Source organism: Phyllopteryx taeniolatus, chromosome 17 (assembly GCF_024500385.1).
Source record: "Phyllopteryx taeniolatus isolate TA_2022b chromosome 17, UOR_Ptae_1.2, whole genome shotgun sequence".
Taxonomy (NCBI): Eukaryota; Metazoa; Chordata; class Actinopteri; order Syngnathiformes; family Syngnathidae; genus Phyllopteryx; species Phyllopteryx taeniolatus.
The window spans coordinates 14,875,035-14,896,007 of record NC_084518.1 but is presented as its reverse complement, the minus strand read 5'-3'; the positions used below and the strand labels follow the sequence as shown (position 1 = coordinate 14,896,007).

Genomic DNA, 20,973 nt, shown 5'->3' with positions numbered 1-20,973 from the left:
CATTTGAATTTGATTACTGGTAAATTCAATTCATTTGCATTCAACCTTTTAGAATAGATTGTTTTAACAAAATGTGTTAAGTTAAAAAACAAACAAAAGTGAAATACAAGTCAATTGAATCATAAAATAAGTAGATATAACAAGATGATTGATTCTGATATTATAAAAAAAACTATGGTAATGATTGATGTCTGCTATAAAGTGTGCAAACAGTATGTGTATAGGTCCTATATCTCTCTCTCTGCTTCACTGCTGTCTGACGTTGTCATCCAAGCACACACACACTCACAGACACAGTAAAACCCAGTGGGGTCACAGTGGCAAAGCTTGCAGTTTGTTTCTATTTTTTTTTTTTTAGCTTGAAGCAGAACTCTTTAACCAGGTAAGTGGCTATTTTTGTTTTTGCAATGCTCTCTCTATGTCACACTGTAATCAAGATAAGTGCGCTTCTATATAAACTGGTTAAATATAAAATTTTATAGCAGTTTATAATTAAAAAGTTGTTTTCTTACTATGGTGAAAAAGCTTCAAGGGGGAAACTATCACTTCTTTTCTCTAGATTTCTGATGATTTTTCAACCCAGAATAGTCAATATGGTGGTCGCTTTGACTCTGCTGAGCAGTGCTGCCTCTTCCATTATGCGAGGTATGACATTTTTGGGTATGGAGTTACGGTATGAGTTTTTTTGGGGGGTTTTTTGTATGGCAAGCTGGATCTACGAAGGAGTAAAGCCACACTAAAAAGAAAAATGACAAGATTGTCATTGTATATTTTTGCGATTAATGTCCAAATATTTTCAAGACAAAAGTTGTGTATTTGCGTGATAAAAAGTTGTCATTTTTCTCAAAAATATACATCTTGAAATTTTTGAGAAAAAAAGTTGGATATGTTTGAGAGTAAAATTTGTCTTTTTCTTTATAACGTTTTTCTAAATGAAAATGTTGGATATTTTCGTGGAAAAAAAAGTCATATATTTTTTATTAGACAAAAAGTCATCTGTTCCCAAAAATATGACAATTCTCAAGAAAAATGTAATAATTTTGAGGGGAAAAAAAGTCTGCTTTTCCTCTACAAATAATAGTCGACTTTATTCTTGAGTTCAAAGTTGGCTAGTCTGGGAGATTAATGTTGAAATATGTTTGAAAAAAAGCTGTATATTTATTAGAAGTCTTTTTTTCTCAAAAAATGTATGAAATGTATATTTAATTTTCTCAATTAATGTAATGTTTCCAAGAAAAAGTGGCATATTGTCGATAGTCATTTCCCCACAACTATGCAACTTTATTCTTGTAGTATTACAACAAATGTCTAAAAAGCATACAACTTTTTAATTAATCTAGTTTTATAACTTTAAAAAAGTATATTGTTTTAAGGTAAATTCTTGATTGTCGAGTTAGCATGCACTTTGTAAATGAATTAAATCTCTAATGTAGAGCAAACAGTGCATACAGAGAACCACTATTCTCACTGGCCTCACATTGAAGGTCACCAGCCACGTTAAATATAATCAAATGTCTGCATGATAAATCAGATTTGAATAATAAAAGTGGCCTCAAGGAGAGAGAGTGTTTATTTGTTGTACTTCCTACTCGGTTATCGTGTCACACTGATGATGTTACAGTATATCACAGTATATTATATCTTGTGTACTTTGTGGTCGGTCAGCGCCTCTGCCCAGCCTGTGGGGCAATGTGGCCCAATTCACTGTCGGCTGCAGATACTGGAGACTGGAACCTCACGTCTTCGTCCCGGCTTTGGACCACCTCACCGCCTGCCTCCACATCAACTTCAAGGTCATTGTCCATTTTAAATTTAAAAAATCTTTTTTTAAAAAAGAATCCAGAAGCGGCATTCCCAACTACTGCGTGTGAGAATTCAAAACAAATCTCCTCCAATGACATCCATTCTTCTTCTTGAATTATTAATTCATTCATTGTAACGTATTATAGATCTGTCAATGGAGATGCCCCTGAGAAGTCTTTAGTTGACACTCTAGGGCGGCCACTCCTAGGGAGAGTAGCAACAGTGCATTTGAGAGAGAATTTTTTTTTTTTACCATTTCCAGCTTTATGCAAGTTAACAAATTCTTAATCGGTGCTTTTACTGGTTTTCAAAACGCTTAATGGTCTCAGTCCCACCTACAGTCGTGGATGTCGTAATGAATACAATGTTCTTTCTGGTCTAGAGCAAGGCAAGCGCGCCATGGACGGCCTTCATGTACCGCCACCCAGAGATCCGGTGTGCCAGTTTTGGTTTGGGGGGCCAGGAGGATGCTCTGGTGGTCTGGTTGTTTGGCACAAAATGGACTACGGCCCCCGTTGGCCTGGCGCCGACAGAGTGGCACTCGCTATGTCTGACCTGGTCGCACAATAAAGACAGACCCATGCTGTACGTCAACGGGACCCTGACAGAGCTCACAGCAAGTAACTACAGCGTGTTTAGAAAGTAGTCACAGTAGTCAATTCCGCCCCCCCCCCCCCCAACCCCACACATTATGTTACGTTACAGTCTTATTCTAAAATGGCATAAATGCATTTTTGTCCGCTAAATTCTACACACGACATCCCACAGTTATACATAAGAGGGTGTGCACCCTCGTACCACCACATTGTGTCAGTTGTTTATTTTTATTTCCCCTCTCGAAAAGATAAACAAAAACTGTACAGGTTATCGGTAACACGGATGGTGGAAAAGGTTTTGACATCATTTCTCTTGGTCTCGTTAAAAAACCTGCCGTTTGAACAGGGGTGTGTAAAGTTTTTCTGTCTAACCCACCGTAACTGCACGTTTGCAAAAAAATGTCCTTTTGTCATTATTGGGTGTTGTATGTGGAATGTCGAGCAGAAAAAGTAAAAATAAAAATAATTTATTTTGAAACTAGGCTGTTCCAGAACAAAATGTGTTATTAATACTTCTGGATAAGCTGAAAATGTCCTAATGTTGTTGTGTGCTCTAGTTGAGGATAGCATCACCTCTTCGCCCAGCTCCACCTCCTGCTGCAAGCTAGCCCCCAACGGGACGCTCACCCTGGGCGCGGCCCACCATCTGGTGGACGGCGCCGTCCGTATCCATCCGACCGGTGACTTTTTGGGGAGCTTGTCTCTCTTCCGCTTGTGGGGGCGACAACGCAGCAGCCAGGAAGTGAGCACGCGCCAATGCACCGAGGGAGATGTGGTGCACTGGCGCAGGGAGCAGTGGGACACCCACGTGTGTGCCCCCATACCAGATGCCACCCTCACCTGTGGTCGGTACCACTCCCACCAGCATGCTATCGTTTTACCATTATACACTTCGATTTAACATCTGTCCATCCAACCATCCATTCGTTTTATATCCCTCATCCATCCATCTCGCTACTGTCCATCCATCCAGTTAACATCCATCCATCCTAATGAGAAGTCTGCAGTGTAACATTCATCCATCCGTCCAACATCTGTCCATATTTAACAATTATCCATCCACCTACCACTCGTCCCCAATCCATTTATCCGTCCATGATCCACCCATTCATCCATCTGTCCGTCTATTCGTCCATCCAGCCGCCCTGCCGTCTGGTCTGGAATTCAGTCACAATGCCTCCATCCACCTATCGACTTTTCATCCATCCATCCCTCATCTATCTACAATGAAAACACACCATATGACAAAATATTATAGTTTCACAGCCAATTACTGTATGGTGCTTTCAGCAGAAGCTTTAGTTTTTGTTTGCAATGCAGCTCTTGTGTCGAAGCTCGTGAGATTGTGAAGTTGTACCACATGTAACCTGGCCTGAATCAAATCAACGTTTGATGAGATTAGATTCAATGTGTGCCGTCTTCTTCCTTGCTCGTTGTTCCACGCGTGCGCTTTACAGCCATCTCGGCGCTTTGTTCTTACCATCGACCAGCTGATTAAATATTGACCAACTCTGTAATGGTTCAGCAAATATAGAAGCTTTCCTGTGATCAATGAAACACCAAACGCATAGCTGTCATACATCAGCTTCGGTTTAGCATCACCTTTTCATCTTTACAGGTGACTAACCTTAAATCGGGCTCATCCGGGATTTGACCACGGGACCTCTCACACCCGACACGAGAATCATACCCCTAAACCAACGAGCCAAAATAAAGAGTCAAAGCTTGTTGTTCAGACTCCAAATTCTCACCAAAGACGTGGCAATATGATTTTCTTGTTTTTGTTTTGCACAATGGCAGAATGGTCCATTTACACAGTGAGCCTGAACTTCAACATCATTCGCTACGACGGGAACAACACAGAGCTCTACACAGCCAGAGACATCGCACACCGCTGGGTATCGTTGTTTTATTCCGGAATATAAGTTTATCATTTTGAACATGAAATATCTTGTCTTTGTAGTGTATTCATTTCAATATAGGTTGGACATGATTTGCAAATCATTGTATTCTGTTTTTATTTATGTTTAACACAACGTCCCAACTTCATTGGAATTGGGGTTGTACATAAGCGCGATTGTGTCCATTTCAGCTCAGAGCTGTGTTGCCTTCAGTCATCTATTTACACCGAGTATCTGTGTTAGAAGCAACCAGGTGGGTCAACATTCTGCCTTTTGAAGCACCTTTCAATGTCAAATTAACATTATTTTAACATGTGACTGCTGTTTCGATCAGATCCAGTGCAGAAGATGATAACATGATGAAAACATCGAGTGGAGGCAAACTGGTGAGCAGGAATGTTCTGGCCCAAATACTCATCATGTCAATCACTTCACTTTGTCTAAGGCCCCAGTTCCAGCTGAAGCAAAACAGCAAGCATACTATAATATATAATATAGTGCGCATTGAGCAAATGTTTGAATGTGTCCTTCATCCCTCAGGTGCGCTGCGCCTCTTTCAATATTAACAGGTGAGCTTTTTGACCTCAGCCTAAACAGAATGTAATACAGGAAATCCTAAATGCCAATGGCTGTGTGGTGTAGGTTTGACGGCCTGGTGTACGTGAACGTCATCCCCAGTGAGGACGTGGCAGTGGTGCAGCACAAGATTCACGTAGAACTCGGGACCCCCTACCGGGACCCCATCGGTCTGGTCCAGGTGCTCGCCGACGAAGCGAGTATACAAACCACGCCCGTCGGTAGGAAAGCATATCGAGGTGTTACTTGGTTAACACGGCAACAGGTACTAATTGTCTTCTGCGCCCTAAGACAGTTTCCCCTCCCATCCGACGCATCCTCCTGTCACAACATCAATGCTTACTTCCTCTCCCACGCAAACATCCCCCAACATATCAGGTCAGTGCATCATGATGATGGTCTTTTCATGTTTTTTCAATATATTCTTTTGAGTAGAGCTTTCTACCAATATTTAGATGTTCTCTCAATGTTTTGGTGGTATTTTCTAGAAAGACCACAAAAGTAGGATTATTTCTTTTTAATATGCGTAGATTTTTTTCTACAAAATATAGAGATGTTCTAAGGAGACTAGTATATTTTTCTATATAAAAGGATGTTCTCACAAGGCAATAGTAGCATTTTTGTTTATACAAAATATATCCATTTTAGTAGATTTCATGCACGATATATAGACCAGTACGATTTTGTACAAAGCTAATCGATGGTAAACTTTTAGAAGGATTTCATCCAAAGATAATAGGTTACTGTTCTCACAAGCATTTGTAAAAAAAAAAAAAAAAAAAAAAAAAAAAAATACAGTCGATGTTCTCATGAGACTTTAGTAGGATTTTGTACAGAATAAATTGTTATAACAAGAATTTTATAAGAATTTCCACAAAACAGATCAAATAAGACTTTAGTAAGATTGATTTATTGAATATTTAGAAGGATTTTGTATACAATTGATCAATGTTTTCACTTTAGTGAGATTGTGTGCAAAATCATTAGATAGTAGTTGTCACAAGACTTCGGTAGGATTTTGTACATGTTTATCAGATGGATGTCACTTGGGAGAATTTTCTTCAAAATAAATATTATAGCAAGACTGTAGTAGAATCTTTCCTCTGTTTTTTATCAATCAGAGCTGTACTATGAGGTGCGGGTTAACGTGTCCATAATGGGAGAGTGTGACGCCCATCATCTTCTCACCACATGGGTGAGCCCCTCACTATTTCCAAATTGACGCTCCATTATTATTGCCTGGATGAAATACATACAGTACTTCACGGGAGTATGTCTGGCTCTATACAGCTCGACGACACTCTGTCTGATCACATGATGGTGATGCCGGGCCTTCAGCTGCTCCCCAAAGATCTCGGGTATGCTCAGATGCTTCCATTTAGACCAAAATGAGCCGCCAACAAGTTCACTTCCTTCCATTCCCCCCGCAGACGTAAAAACACCCTCACGTCCATCTTGTCATCTTCTGATGGGGTAAGACAACATTCCTCAAATAGAAGGTGATATAACATCTAACATAATCTAATCGTATGAAGTGTACTATACTGTAATATGATCAAATTTAACCACAACTAGATGTCTCTACAACTATTCTAATTAATTCAAATCAAATCAGGCCACACATCTTAATGTTTGATTACATTGTGCCAAAAAAAACAAGCACATTTTACGAAGTTTTTTTTTTTTTTTATAAATATGTGAATATTTTAAAGGCTGTTTCCTCATAATCCAAGTAAAGAAAATTAATTGACAAACAAATGTATTTTATTGAGACTTTGATTTAATAAATTGTGTCACATGATTATTCCAGTAACTCAACAACAAGAAGTACCTAAGAGCACATGAAAACTACTACTGAATTAAATTGAAAATGGCTGGTTCTCAATCTCTGTCAATATTTTGTTCTTCTTTTGTTCCCAGGTGTCTGCAAACATTGCGTCCAGGTACGCGTCTTGGAGCTGAGATAAATTCCAATTCTAACTAAATTATTACTCAATTTATTTATTTTTTTGTCTGAGTTTGTACAAAATTAATAGATGTCACAACACCTTATTTTGTTAAAAATTAATACTGCTCTAATTGCTAATTAACTACTAACTGAATTCAATGTAGAAAAATTATTGTAGTAGGATTTAAAAAAATTATTTTATTTTTTTAACCAAATATAAAGATGTTCTAAGAATTTTGTAGGATTATAACTAAATGTATCGATTTTCACTGAATTTTCTACATTTTATAATGAGACAAGTGAGATTTTGTGAAAAGTCAGTACGTATTTTTTGTACAATTTTAAAAAAATTAATAGGCCGCTGTTGTGAGATTGTAGCAATTTTTGTACAGTACATAGATACAGATACATTCATACAAAACATACAGATGTGACAACAAGAATTTAGTAGGATTTAAAAAAAAAATATATATATTGATTTTAGTAGGATTTTCTACAAAATAGATGTTATAATGAGATGTTTGCGAAATTTTGAATTTCTTACAAACTGAATAAATGTAAAAACTTAAAGGGATTTTCTTTTTTTTAACACACTAGTGATAGATTTTGTCACAACACTTTATTGCAGAGCGGACCTGGTCTTCCAAGTTCAGGTGATGACATCGCTCGAACATTCGCAGGAAACGGAAATGCGCATACAAGAGCTGCTCCTGATGCCTTACTCCCAAGGCTCCGCCTCCATAGCAACCCAGGATGTACAAATAAGCCGCATACGTAAGCGAACGGAGCTCGACGAACGGTTGAAGAAGGATGCGATTGCCTGACTTTGTTTTTTCTTTTGTTCGACTCACCTCAGTGTTTGTGACGTGCCAAGCGGAGAGTCAGCAGACGAGAAAAGGCCTCTTTGAGTGGCCTGTCACCCCCGGGGGCAAAAACGCCACTTGGCCGTGCCCCAAAAACACTCAGCAATACGCCACCAGACACTGGTCAGAACCACAGATCAATGGATTTTTCTTTTTTCTTTTTGTTGGATGTTCTACAAAATATATACTGTAGATGTTCTCACAGGACTTTAGTTGGAATTTGTTGAAAAAACATAAATGACGTTTGCACAACATTTCAGGAGGATTTTTTTTTAAAATAGTTACTGCTGTGTATAGTTTTTTTTCTTTTATTTATTTTAATTTTTTTGACAAAATTAATGGATGTTCTCCCAAGATTTTTTGAAAGTCTGCAAAAAATGTTTTCCCAAGACTTAATTAGGATTTTCTACCAAATGGATAACGTAATACTTTATTTACTTTATTAGGATTTTGTTCAAAATTAATAGTTATCCCCAGATTTTAGAGTGATTTTGTAAAAAATGAATACATTGCCGTTCTCAAAAGATTTTGCACAAAAAAAAAAAAAGAAATTCTCACATGACCTCAAATAGTATATGTCGATAGATGTCCTCGTGAGACTTTAAGAAGGATTCTGTACAAAATTAATATTCTCACCAAACTTTATGATGGCAAAATATTATACCAGTAAAGCATGTTTGCCACATTTGTTTGTGTTAAGGTGCAGAACCTTTTGTTTGATTTCCTAGGATATTCTCATGAGAACACACTATGAAGAGAATTGACATGACCTGGAGGAGGCTCATTAAATACTCGTGTCAATATGAAAGCTTCAATAAATGTGCTCCTGTGAGTTCTGATTACTTCCGCTGTTACATATTGACATGGCTGCTTCTCTGTGCATGTTGACACAGTTTGTGCTGTAAAAGCATTAATCAGAAGCTTAGCATGTCTTGCACACAGTGCTCTTAATCAGAAAGTTGAACTAAATAAGTAGGATGATTATTCTTCTGATTCTTTCGGTAGAATTTTGTACAAAAATGGATGTCTCAATACTTTGTCTACACAATATACAATATGATGTAGATATTCTTACAAGATTCATCAGCATTTTGTAGTATTCAGTAGGATTTTAGACAAAATGAATGGATGGATGAGGTCAAAAAAACATTTTTGGGTACAAAGTGAATAGATAGAGGTTATCTCAATACTTAAGTAGGATTTTAATAGGTTTTGGGGAGAACATTAATAATAGCTACACATACTCACAAAATGTTAGAATCTTGTATAAAACTATCATGTGGCTGTTATCACAAGATTTTAGTGGGGTAAGAACAAAAGATAACTACTTTTTTCTTGATTTATTATGACAAAATTAATAGGTTGATTTTTGGACAATCTTGTGCAACATCGATGGATGTTCTCAAAATACTTCTGTTGGATTTTGTACTAGATTAAAAATGTTGAAACACTTAAAATTATATTTTATAGGAAATTGATTATTGTGCACAACTACTATGTGGATGATATCACAATATTTTAGTGGGATGTCTACAAGAGACAACTACATTCTTTGAAAACAAAACCAAATAATAACATGTTACTCGGAAGATTTTTGGTAACATTTAGTGGGATTTTGTACAAAATAGACGTTACAAAACTATTGAGTAGATCACAAGATTTTAGTCAGGAATGTACAAAATGAAAACTGTTATACAGACCTTTCAATTAACAATCCAAAAATATATGTAGGCTACAATCCATTAAAAAAAGTTCATAACATTTTATTTGGGGGGGGGTTGCATCACTATAGTGATGTGCCTTTGGTGTTCTCATCCGAGGTGATAGTGACTTGTAAATGTCTTCGTCTAGTAAACTGTGCCACAGCACCCAGTGGATGGCCCCAAACCTACAAGACTGCCTTCTAGTGGTGGAAACTATCTGTGATCTGGATTTTGTGGAAGTCACCCCCGGTTTGTCACAACACTAAGTTGAACATTGGGTCCTATCAATGAACGACTTAACATGTAAAAACATGAATTTTCTCTTCAGAGAACACCTTGGAGGTGGTGGAGATGATCGAAAGTTTACTGAGCAACCGCTCCGAGCTCAACTACCAGGAGTTGGTGACGGTGGTCGACAAGCTGAAGGACGTAGTGGGCGTCAGGGTGGTGACTGCCGACCTGGGCCAAGCTCTCATCGATACCATCTCGGACATCCTGGAGTCTCACAGCTACCTATTGCCCTTCACAAACACGTAAAGCCACATTAGGCGTTTAGATAATGGAATGAAATTATATTCTAATCCGTGTGTTCTCCTCCAGGATTCTGAACATCACGGAGGCAGTGGGAGATTTCATGGTGGGCTTCCAGGGCTCGTTCACTATGGTGGCTCCGGCTGTGGCAGTCTCAATGGTGGACGTGGTTCCGGGCCAGTTTGCGGGCTTGACTTTTGGAGTGTCGTCTCATGGGATCGGCTTCAAACCTGAGGTTGGTTCAGTCGCAATCACCAGCAAAGGCCAATAGAAGGCTATCTAATAAAGCAGTGTACATGCCTACAGACTAATGGGGCCACTGTTAGAAAAATAGATGCCTTTGCACTTATAAATTGTGTTCCATGTTAATTATAAGCGTGGGGTGGGATTTGCATGTCTCCTTTAAATTTCTTGCCAATTAATTAGGGCATCACACGAAATGAGGAAATATGGTCCACTTTTTATACAGTCTTTATTGACGCCTTCTAAAGAACCTTGCAGCTCATAAAGTTTCCTTATGTTCCAGATTTTCCTCAACAAAGTCCCCCTTGAAGGCATCGTAGCTTTGGTCGTTTTGCCCTCCATCCTGCAGCACAGTTTCCCGGACACCCAGAGTCCACCGAGGGTCCAGTTTCAGTTCTATGGCATTCCGGAGCTTTTCAAGGTACTCATTTTAGTGTGTTTTTGTTTTGTTTTGTTTGTTTGCAATTAGTAGATTGGATAGTGGAATTGGGGGTGGGGCATCTTCAGTAGATATAAAACCACACACACCCCATGTTTGGTGGGGTTAATGTCCTAGCGTGAACAATAGCTTCTATGAACTGAGATAATTACACTTTATCCACTTTGAACCAGTTTATTATTGAAATTAGTGACCAATGATGTTTTTTTCCCATTTTCAGAACAAGCAGAAGAATCTGGTCCTCAACAGCTTTGTAGTGTCCGCCAGCGTGAGCAACAACACCTCCCCGATCCAGGACCTCCGAGAAGACGTCCGCGTTACGCTCCATCACCTCCGACCCAAATACGTACGACCCACAATCGTCATCAGAGCAAATCGGTGAATGATGCTTTAACGCCCTTTCGTTTCTTTCAGCCCCATATGGACACACACTGTGTGTATTGGAACTTCAATGAGAACAGTAAGCAGTCAACACTTAACTTCCTCACTTTTTGCTGTGACTTTGAAGTATATGTGTGTGTCAGACGGACATGGAGGCTGGGACCCTCGTGGCTGCAACAAACACAACAGTAGCATCGACTTCACCACGTGCCTGTGTGATCATCTCACACACTTTGGAGTTCTTCTGGTAAGCCTCATTTTGTGTACTCTTGACTGCCCGCCAGCTGATCACAGGAGACCCGGGCCGGTTTCTGATATGGGCAGCATTCAGTGGGGGCCACTTTATCTTGGGTAGTTGGAGCCAGACTAGTACTACAGCCAAACAAGCCACTATAACAAATATACATAAACATAAACACATACTGTAAGTACAGAGTCATTAAGCAATGTAAGGTAGTATGTAAAGTGGTACAATGACAAATGTGCAAATGATGCACTTGTCAAGCAATATAAAGTGTCTTTGGAACGGCTGAAATTCATAGCATTATTTTGAGGCACTTTAAATATTAGTGCGTGTGCGATGACTCATTTAACATGAGTTTGAAAGTGAACAGTCACATCCCAGTGTTAAGAGTGTGTGCACACTTGTGCAACCAAATGATCTCAGTAGTTTATTTTTACTTCCACTATCGAAAGGATTTTTTTTCCCTTTTTTTTACTAATTGAGTTGTACAGGTAAAAGGTCACATTAATTGTGGAAAAAGTTTTGAAATAATTTATCTTGGTCTTATTTTTTTATATCACAAAATTAAAAAAATTAAAATTGGCCTTTGAACAGGGGTGTTTAGACTTTTTATATCCACTCTGATTACTTGTTTTGACAAAACTTACGGAGTCAAATTTTCCCGTTTTATTGACAGTTTTGCTTAAATTAAGTAATATATGAGTATTTAATTTTTGCAATGTGTGTTTTTGTGTCCAGGATGTCTCTCGAGCGCCAGTGGATGAAGCCAATGAGCATTTGCTGACAGTCATCACCTACGTTGGGTGTGGCGTCTCCTCACTGTTTTTGGGGCTCACCGTCCTCACTTACACAGCTTTTGAGTAAGACTCCAAAATCTAGAAACGACGCGGGTCGTTCGTCCCCTTCACAATGTCGCCATCTTACCTTTCCTTCAGGAAGCTGCGTCGAGACTACCCGTCGCAGATCCTCATCCACCTCTCTGTGGCCCTGCTGGGCCTCAACTTGGCGTTGCTGCTTGACTCGTGGCTCTCGTCGTGGGGCGTGGAGGGCCTCTGCGTGGCCGCCGCCGCCACACTCCACTACTTCCTCCTGGCGTCCTTCACCTGGATGGGACTCGAGGGCGTCAACATGTACTTCGCCCTCGTCAAGGTCTTCAACGTCTATGTGCCAGCGTACATACTCAAGTTTTGTGCATTGGGGTGGGGTGAGTACCAGGCTAAGAAAAGAGAATGCAAAAATACGGGAAACTTTCAATGGATGTTTAGGAGAATGTTGGGGAATTACGATGGGAATATACAGTACACACCATCTGTTCAAACTTTGGACTGGTACAGTATATGGGAATTTACAGGAATTAATATGGAAATATGTAAGATTGTAGACTACTTTATTAGAGTGTACGCATTGATGTGATATGATATAGTTTATTATACACAGTTCATGATATTGTATTTTATACTGTCATTATTGTAATAAATATTTAGAACATTTTATTAATCATTTCACTAATAAGTAGAAGTAAAACAAGTTCCTAGTTAATTCTCATGAATTCTTATTTCTGAAATTTCAAGTAAAAATATTTTTTTTGGTTTAATAATTAGAAATATGTTTTGTATATTTATAAATATATAAAAAATATATTTTGTATACATTAGCATGCATTTCCTTGTTCATTCCAGTGGATACTGTCCAACTCAATAGTTCCAAAATTATTCAAACTCGCTCTCTCGCTATAAATATATATATAATTATATATACACACACTCGCATACTAATGTGTGTATAGTTTAGAAGTAAAATACATATTTTGTTTAAATTAATTCCTAATGCATTCTCATAATTTTCCACTATTTTATATTTGCTTGCGTCTTTTTAGTCATTCAATTGTAAATATTGTATCCCTAATAGTTCATTTAAGTGTAAACAAACAAACAAAAATACAGTAAATGTAGTTTTTATAAATCATGCCCAAATTTCCAGTCAGTTCCTTTGGAAACTATCTAACTTGATTACTTTTCACAAATTAAATAACACAGTTAATGTTTATAGTGCATTATTTTGCATGCATCTTTTCTAATGACACAAAAATATGTACTTTATATATATATTTCTTATTTAAGATGAAAAAAAATGGTGTACATATTTTGTGTATGAGATTTAATTGAAAATAGAATAAACAATATATAACATATGGTGCGTAAAAAATATTTTGCCCCTTTGGACCCCTAGTTATGGAACATTGAAAAACACCCACTGACCAATGTATGCAGTACACCTGCACAATCTAAATGAGATGCAGTGATAATGATGTGGATATTTGATCAACACTGTATTCATGGCGCTTGCAGGCATTCCGTTGGGGATTTGCGTGCTGGTGCTCATTGTGAACAGAGACGCTTACGGCGGCCACCTTTACACTGACACACAGAGCAGCCTGGAGCCACTCGACAACACTGACAACTTGTACGTTCAAGTTTGAGAGCTGACCAAATCCATATTGATACTGACTTTATTCCCGTTTATGTCTCCAGCTGCTGGTTGCAGGATGACGTGACGTTCTACGTATCTGTGGTTGCCTACGCCTTGCTGGTGTTCCTCTTTAATATCGCTGTAAGTTCAGACATTGTGCAAAATTAAGATTTTTAAATTTACACTATTGAATAAAGTTTTAATTTGTCTGAAATGAAATTACACCCACACAGTTAACCATATCCTAAAATTCTGCCTTTACCAAGTAATTCAATCTTACCTTCTGTCAGGTTTTTGTGGTGGTTCTGATTCAACTTCACCACATGCGGGCCAACAGTCCCTCTGGGACCCGCGGGGGACTGATGCAATACTTGAAGAGGGTCGCCACTCTGACTTTTTTACTCGGACTCACCTGGACCACCGGATTTTTTACCTGGGGGCCGGCCCGGTTGGTCCTACTCTACATCTTCTCTCTGCTCAACAGCCTGCAAGGTAAGCAACGTTACTGAAGGAAAGGTCATGTTCAATCTGATGATCTGTTATTACTGCCACCGAGCATAAGGTTAAAAGGCAACATCAACACCTGCTAGTATGAGGTTTGACGGGATAAGCAGAGAAAAAGAGATATCCAAAAGCACCAACAACACCTGATAATGTGTGACTTGGTAGAGGGTGGTGGAAAAGGAAAAAAGTACTAAAAGACAGCAACGATCATTTAGGTTGACGGGGGTGGGGTGAGGAGAGTGGCAACCTCGGGGGATGACAGGGGGACAAGGCCTGTGCTGCGTGGCAATGACCCCCCCCCAGAACCACCACTGGACATGACACATTTATATTTGTTTTGATAAGGGACAGGCAGACAGAGAAGACAACAATGAGCAACAAGATGTAGTCTATTTCCATATTTCAGCCTTGTGGTCTACTAAATGCTACTTTCCTTTGATGTTTTTCCAGGTATTTTCATCTTTCTCTTCCACTGTCTGATGAAGGAAAATGTCCGACGACAATGGAGGGTCCACCTGTGCTTTGGAAGATTTCGACTGGAGGACCACTCTGGTACGCTTGCCACTATGTAATACGACCGTAGACTCGCTAAAGACGCTGACGTCCGTCTCGCTGTCGCGTAGAGTGGAGCCACTCCGCGTCCATCGCCGCCCTCGCCAAACCGAAACCGCCGTGCCCTCTAAACGCAGGCGTGCCGTCGGTGCGCTCCGTGGAGTCCGGCTCCACAGAAAGCACTTCGACCTCCTCTGAGTCCGGCCAACTGGGCTTGTCCTGTAAGAGGCCTGACCTGGGTCAGTACAAAAGCACCAGCACACAATTGGTCCCTTCTTTTCAAATGCGCCTTCCATGAAAATAGACGAGCATTGACCACTTTCACAGAGCTGTTGCTGCTTTTTGTTCTCCATTCTCTGTCTGCTCTCAAACCACTCACAAGCAGGTGTTGTTGCTTTTTTGTTTTTTTCCCTCTACTCTCAAAAGACATTACCAAATGCTGTTGCCTTCTGTTCTCTATTCTAATCTTAAACATACCAGCACGTTGTTGCTTTTTGCTACCCTTTCTTTGTCTCCTCTAAAACGACATGCGTGTTGTTGTTCCTTTTTCTTCTCTTTTCTGTCTGTCCCCTCCAAAAAGCTTTATCTTGTTTTTAAGCACAAGATAAGCTCTCTCCTAGTTGTTAACTCATTGATTTTACAAGCTATAATATCGTTGGTGGACACCTGTGCCCTTGCTCTTCATGAGATGTTTGATGACCCCACAGGTATTTTTGTGAAGTCGCTGGTTTTCCCCCGTGCCCAGACAAGCTATCGAGGCACTCAGCCGGTTCCCCCGCACCAGGCCGGAGGACCACACACCAGACATCAAGCGCTCAGCCCGGCCGGCGTCATTGAAACCGGTTACGGAAATTAATCGCTCCTCGTCCTCGGTAATTGTATCATGCACCACTACTGCTCTTTGTTTCTGCCAAGTACCACAAAAGACCCTGCAATTATGAACACATGAGCATCGGGACCAGGGAGGAGTCTGTTGCCAAGCAACTGATGAGCAGGCATTGTGCCTATGAAGCATGGAAACAAAGTTGTAATGGAAACCCTTCATTTTACATTGAGAATTGACTTCTTTTGCTAATTTTCTTCCATTTAATCACTGTATCAACTGCATGTGTGTTAAGTGTGCAATTAGATTTTTCCAACACAGTGGTACCTTGACTCGTTTAATACTGTGACCACACTCATCTACAATCATCATTTGTCATTAAAATGAATGAAAATGCCATTAATCCATCCCTGTTTCCTCCCAAATTGTAACCTGTTTTTGATGGAGAAAATGGCACGCTACAGTATTGTACTTTATATTTGTAGTTCAATGGACGTTGTGCCGCTCCTTCTGGTGTATGCACTCTGGCCACTAAAGGACTGTATAATACATAAAAACATACTTAAGTAGATTTGAAGATTTGAATAAAGTGCAACACGATGAATTGTATGTTGTCACAACACTTTTATATGGATGTTTAACCATTTTCTCCCAAACTATAACCACATACAATGCACTGCATGAGTGCCGTGTTAACCATAAGACTGTTAATTTAAGAATAAATAAAAAAAATACAATTCGGATTATTTTTTTCCCAAACAAAACCGAACTTGAATGACTAACTGCAGAGAACAAACTAAATGTGAAGGAGAAACCGTTCAGACACTAAAGGAGTCCACCAGTTTTTTGGCGTTCCACGGACCGGCGTGGATGCTGAGGAAGTGCTGCTTGACCAGCTCCTTGACGGTCTGGTAGACGCCCGCTTCCACCTGCCACATACACATACACATGAAGGCCTGTGTTGAGCTCAGCAGACGAAGTTTGAGACGCACCTTAACGCTGTGATAGGTGGGCAGTTCCAGCAAGTAGCGGTCTCCGCCCAGTTGAGCCGCTCGATGGAAGCAACTGTAGAGCGCTCTCTTGCACAGCCTGCTGGAGAAGCCGGGCCCGGTCATCCAGGGAGAACTGCAAAGGTGACAACGCTTGTATCGTTTCGCCACTCTCGTCTCTCGAAACATTCTTGCAAATGTTGTGGTCTTTTGTTATCATTCTTCCTCCCTATTTTGTGTCTGCTTCCTCTTCAAACGCATTAGTAGGTGATTTTGCTCTTTTCTTTTGTTATAATTTTTCTCCCCCGCTCAAATCTCACACACGCTAGCATGTGTTGATGCTTTTTGATCTCTTCTCTCTCTGTTCTTGACTGAGTTTGGTTGTCATGCTAATTTTGTAAATTTTCTTGTGTGCTTTTCGAAAAAATCATAGCAGCTGATTCTTTTTATTGGGTTTTTTTTTGTTCTTTTTTTTCTCCTCATCTATCCCCCTCAAGTAACATACTAGCAGATGATATTGCTTTTTGTTCTCATTTCTCTTCCCGTCTCAAAGTACTTAATAGCAGGTTTGGTGCTGCTTTTCTTCATACTGTTGTCAGTTTGTCCCCTCTCATACCACACCTTAGCAGTTGTTGTTTTTTGTCCTGTTTTCCTTCTCTGTCCCCTCTCAAAGCACATACTAGCAGGTGTTGTTGCATTTTGTTCTCCATTTGTCCCCTCCAAAATGCTTGAGAGCTGCCCCTGACACAGAACAATACATCGGCGCACTACCTGTGGTCGATGAAGCCTTTGCTGCTGTCCACTACTTCGATGTCTTTGTCTCCGAGGCACCAGTTGATGCTGAGGACGTCGTGCTCCGGTGACACCTGGATGGCCTCAATGTCTTCGCAGCACAGAAAGACTGTGTCATATTTCTTGTAGAACGGCGGCAATATTTCCTCCCAGCCCTCGCCCAGACACTCGTTGGCGATATCCGACAAGTGGCGAGCATACAGCTTCTCGCCTCCTGCGTCGACACGACAACCTCAGAACTTAGCCCCTACTAGACTTTATCGCTACGTATCAGCGTGACGACAGCGTTACCGAGCACCATGCTTGTGATGTAGAGCGGCTGGATGAAGTGAGTCAGCAGAGCGCCCTGCACGCCCACCAAGGTCCACAGATACAGTTTGTCGCTGCCCGACATGCAGCACACTTTGGCCGCCCAGTGGCTCGGGTCGAGGTGGGCGGCAGGCACCAGCAAACTCTTGGCGTGATACTGCAGCTTCACAAAGGTCAAAGTGTTGTGGGTGTAGCCCCTAAAGATGGTGACAAATGGGGCTGTCATTTACTTTGCAGTATTCAATAGGGATGGATATGGGTTAGCGGTATCTAAATTAATCGATTAATCAACAATTTATCGATCATTAAATTAATTGACATTGAGTATTTGATAATCCAGTAATTGTTTTAGATCCATTGTTTAACTTAAAATGTCCAAAACCTCTGATTTCAGCCTCTCAACCATAATTATGGTTTTGTATTTGCAAATGTCTGCTTTTACTGTGGAAAACAACAATCAACATTTTCCCCATTTCCACACCAGTAACTAAATCAATCAATTTATGGAATAGTCAGTTTCATCCATTATAAAAATAATCGTTATTTGTAGCCATAGTTTGAAACACCTAAAGAAGTAGTTCTCAATTTCAAACAGTTTGGTGAGTATATCACGCCCTCTCGTGTAACATTGCTTGTGAATGTGAGCGTGAACGGTTGTTTCTTTCTATCTGCCCTGCAATTGGCTGGCGACCGGTTCAGGGTGTACCCCGCCTCCCGCCCGAAGATAGCTGGGATAGGCTCCAGAAGCACGCGACCCTTGTGAGGATAAGCGGTAAAGAAAATGGATGGATGTTAATGCAAAATACATTATCTTCTTAATCAATGAAATAATCGATAGAATAATCGATTCTAAAAATATTTGAGTGACAGCTAGGGCTGCCACTAACAATTATTGTAATTGTTTAATCTGTTGATTATTTTTTCAATTAATCGATTAAATAAATACACATTTCCATCCCTTAAAACACATTTATTATGAATTAGTAACTGGTTTGGTCTGTAATGTGACAAAATGGGCAAAAATGTTGATTTCCGAAGTAAAATCAGATGTTTTCAAATGTGTTATTTTGATTAAACACAGATATAATAGTCAACTTTCAGTGAGCATTACAGGAATCTGAGAATATTTCCTTGTGTGGCTGAAATTCAAGGATTTGGACAAATTTAAGTTAAACAAGGTCTCTAAATGATTAATCAATTATCAAAATAGTTGTCGATTAATATAATCTATTAGCTGTTGATTAATTGTTTCACCTCTACTGATAGCACTAGTATGCTTCCATTGTCTGAACACACAGTAGTACCTCAAGTTGAAGTTCTTGGCGCATCCTTCAGGACACTGATTGGTATAGAGGTGCAGGCTGGTCTTGGCTTTGAGCTGAAGCTGCGGCCCGGCTGCGCTCCTCTCGTATATGCACGCCTCCTTGGCCTGAAGGTCGGTGTCAAAGAAGAGCAGAAGCTGTTTGTAGAGGAACCTGAAGACAAAGACAACAATGGAGTCGCCTGCATGGAAGTACGACTGACGAGCGGGGTGGCTTGTGATGATGTCAGTGTACCTCTGGAGTGCCCGCTTGGCAATAACCATGGCGTGACAGTCGTGCAGCATGGTCCCGTTGAAGCAAAGCCAACTTGTGCAGCTGAAGCGGCCGGCTCCTAATGCCACCACCTGGTAGCGATCGCATGCACGTCCCGATGTGTCCGTCACTTCTATGGAAAGAAGCACATAAACGTATTGCAGTGGAACTGCCAAAGTTTGGTTTTGGAGGTTCCACTTCCAATCTCTGTTGCAGTTCATCCCAAAGTTGTTTTTTACAAGCTTCACAGACAGTGTGAAATCCAATGTACCTCTCACGAGGACAAACGCTGCCATGTGGCTCTTGCAGCCGTGGAAATCCGGAGTCATTTTCAAGAGGCTGTCGAATTTGTCACTGCTTATTGCCGTCACGTGCTTTTTGTGGAAGTCTGTGTCCCAAACTAAACCACAGGATCTATGAACACTCACTAGTCACAATATTAGGTACATCAACACAAGCTACAGTCATTAAAAAATTCTGCCTATAGAGACATGATAGTGCTCAGTTTTGATTGACAATGTCAGAGAGAGATTCATTTAACACTTCCTTTGGTGAGTGGTGCAGTATTACTGCACTGCGTCAATCTGAGAGTAGTTATTAGTTGTAACTGCTTTTATTTTGGTAGGTGTTTACTTCCTGTTTTTGCACACAATCTGCTTTATAAGCCACTCAGATGGAATGGAGCAACTTTTCGTGACTAAAGGACTTTGAGTTGGATAATCCCCGAGTGATGCTCTGCATGTAAGTGTCAATACTTAAAAAATGAGATATGTGAGGATGTTATTAAGTGCAGAGAGTGTTTGAAGAGTGTTGATTAATAATTGTGGGACAGTCAATGTTAAAATGTTACTTAAACATTGCCTGTACAACTGTCCATTTTTTATTATGGCAGCGACAGTTTGAACTCTGGACTAAATGATTAAAAAAAATACTCTATTTCGGCAGGAAAACATCTCAGTATGATGCAGAACATAACTTCAGAAGGTAATAAGTCAATTTTGAACAGGCACTGAACCTGACTCTGGTGAGGATGACGAAGACGATGGAGTTTCTGTTGCTGTTTTAGTGAAATCATTGTCCAGGTCAGCAGTATTGGCTTCAAAAAAGTACACAGAGTGTGATGATTAATCAGGAAATTACTAAATAGGATCTGAGGCCTGTCCTGATAAATGTTTGAGATACAAGGTTAAGTAACCCAGCTTGACAACAACTGTAAGTATGTATGCACCTTCGACAATCCCTAAATCCTTGGTTTGCTCGACAGTGAGCTCTTCATCCAAACTGTCACCATGGGACATATCGGAGTGACAGAAGAATGCTGGCTGGTCTTTGATGTGATTCTCAGAGAAGCGCATGAGAAGTTAGTTTTGACATTGAAAAATTGCAGAGAACTTAAAGCAGTATACAAAACTTTATGTGTATAACTCTATATTTACCTCAACTTCAAAGTTATTAGACTCAAGCACATTGGCATGTATGGGGCTGGACATCATCTCCAGTGGTAGTGTGCCAGCCGCTCCAGTCACAAGGTCATCATCATCTCTGTCATTAGGTATACAGGTACATCTCAATATATTAGAATATGATAGAAGTACTTTTATTTCAGTATTCATACATTATATTGATTCATTAAACACTTGGGGAAAATACTTGGAGGGCAAATTCCTGCCAAATTTCTACATGAAAATTCATTTTCATTGATTCTTGATTGTTTGTTTCTGGAGATGGTGAAT

General features: G+C 40.0%; 2 protein-coding genes and 1 long non-coding RNA gene across 8 annotated transcripts in view; 1 reads left to right on the top strand and 2 right to left on the bottom strand.

The window, feature by feature from the left end:
• Nucleotides 1-250: 250 nt before the first annotated feature.
• Nucleotides 251-15,896, top strand: LOC133467081 (adhesion G-protein coupled receptor G4). Of its 2 annotated transcripts, XM_061751555.1 has the most exons (32): nucleotides 269-382; nucleotides 560-645; nucleotides 1,666-1,793; nucleotides 2,186-2,423; nucleotides 2,957-3,244; nucleotides 4,200-4,297; nucleotides 4,492-4,553; nucleotides 4,635-4,686; nucleotides 4,841-4,869; nucleotides 4,943-5,097; nucleotides 5,168-5,254; nucleotides 5,998-6,071; nucleotides 6,167-6,234; nucleotides 6,307-6,349; nucleotides 6,797-6,819; nucleotides 7,453-7,598; nucleotides 7,681-7,810; nucleotides 9,539-9,639; nucleotides 9,719-9,923; nucleotides 9,991-10,156; nucleotides 10,448-10,585; nucleotides 10,824-10,949; nucleotides 11,018-11,063; nucleotides 11,128-11,231; nucleotides 11,967-12,088; nucleotides 12,164-12,432; nucleotides 13,577-13,691; nucleotides 13,760-13,838; nucleotides 13,988-14,189; nucleotides 14,652-14,753; nucleotides 14,825-14,992; nucleotides 15,461-15,896. In XM_061751555.1, exons 2-32 carry the CDS (start codon nucleotides 567-569, stop codon nucleotides 15,607-15,609), a joined length of 3,792 nt encoding a protein of 1,263 aa, XP_061607539.1. In that variant the 5' UTR covers nucleotides 269-382; nucleotides 560-566; the 3' UTR covers nucleotides 15,610-15,896. The 2 variants fall into 2 exon arrangements, 1 of the variants encoding a protein (XP_061607539.1); XR_009785132.1 differs by lacking the exons at nucleotides 13,988-14,189; nucleotides 14,652-14,753; nucleotides 14,825-14,992; nucleotides 15,461-15,896 and having other exon boundaries at nucleotides 251-382; nucleotides 12,164-12,377.
• On the bottom strand, nucleotides 11,238-14,643 carry LOC133467084 (uncharacterized). Its single transcript, XR_009785135.1, has 5 exons — nucleotides 13,978-14,643; nucleotides 13,737-13,836; nucleotides 12,409-12,444; nucleotides 12,153-12,331; nucleotides 11,238-11,374 (listed from the first exon to the last, which is right to left on the bottom strand). It is a non-coding gene; the product is annotated as an uncharacterized LOC133467084 (long non-coding RNA).
• Nucleotides 15,861-20,973, bottom strand: part of adad2 (adenosine deaminase domain containing 2) — a 25,811-nt gene continuing 20,698 nt past the window's right edge. For 4 of the 5 annotated variants that reach the window (XM_061751556.1, XM_061751558.1, XM_061751557.1 and 1 more), the window contains 10 exons: nucleotides 20,677-20,782; nucleotides 20,469-20,580; nucleotides 20,256-20,336; nucleotides 19,512-19,640; nucleotides 19,223-19,373; nucleotides 18,971-19,141; nucleotides 17,649-17,863; nucleotides 17,337-17,571; nucleotides 16,569-16,701; nucleotides 15,862-16,505 (listed from right to left, as the gene is read on the bottom strand). In XM_061751556.1, coding sequence (XP_061607540.1) covers nucleotides 16,395-16,505; nucleotides 16,569-16,701; nucleotides 17,337-17,571; nucleotides 17,649-17,863; nucleotides 18,971-19,141; nucleotides 19,223-19,373; nucleotides 19,512-19,640; nucleotides 20,256-20,336; nucleotides 20,469-20,580; nucleotides 20,677-20,782 — 1,444 coding nt within the window. In that variant the 3' untranslated portion in view covers nucleotides 15,862-16,394. Of the gene's footprint in view, nucleotides 16,506-16,568; nucleotides 16,702-17,336; nucleotides 17,572-17,648; nucleotides 17,864-18,970; nucleotides 19,142-19,222; nucleotides 19,374-19,511; nucleotides 19,641-20,255; nucleotides 20,337-20,468; nucleotides 20,581-20,676; nucleotides 20,783-20,973 lie in introns of all 5 variants that reach the window. The other variant, XM_061751560.1, reaches the window with a different exon arrangement.

Bases quoted from the DNA above. Each gene is read 5' to 3' on its own strand.
- LOC133467081 (XM_061751555.1), top strand. From the start codon at position 567: ATGATTTTTCAACCCAGAATAGTCAATATGGTGGTCGCTTTGACTCTG. The intron at 7,599-7,680 runs GTAAGCGAACGG...GACTCACCTCAG, and splicing joins TGTACAAATAAGCCGCATAC to TGTTTGTGACGTGCCAAGCG. The intron at 10,950-11,017 runs GTACGACCCACA...CGTTTCTTTCAG, and splicing joins ATCACCTCCGACCCAAATAC to CCCCATATGGACACACACTG.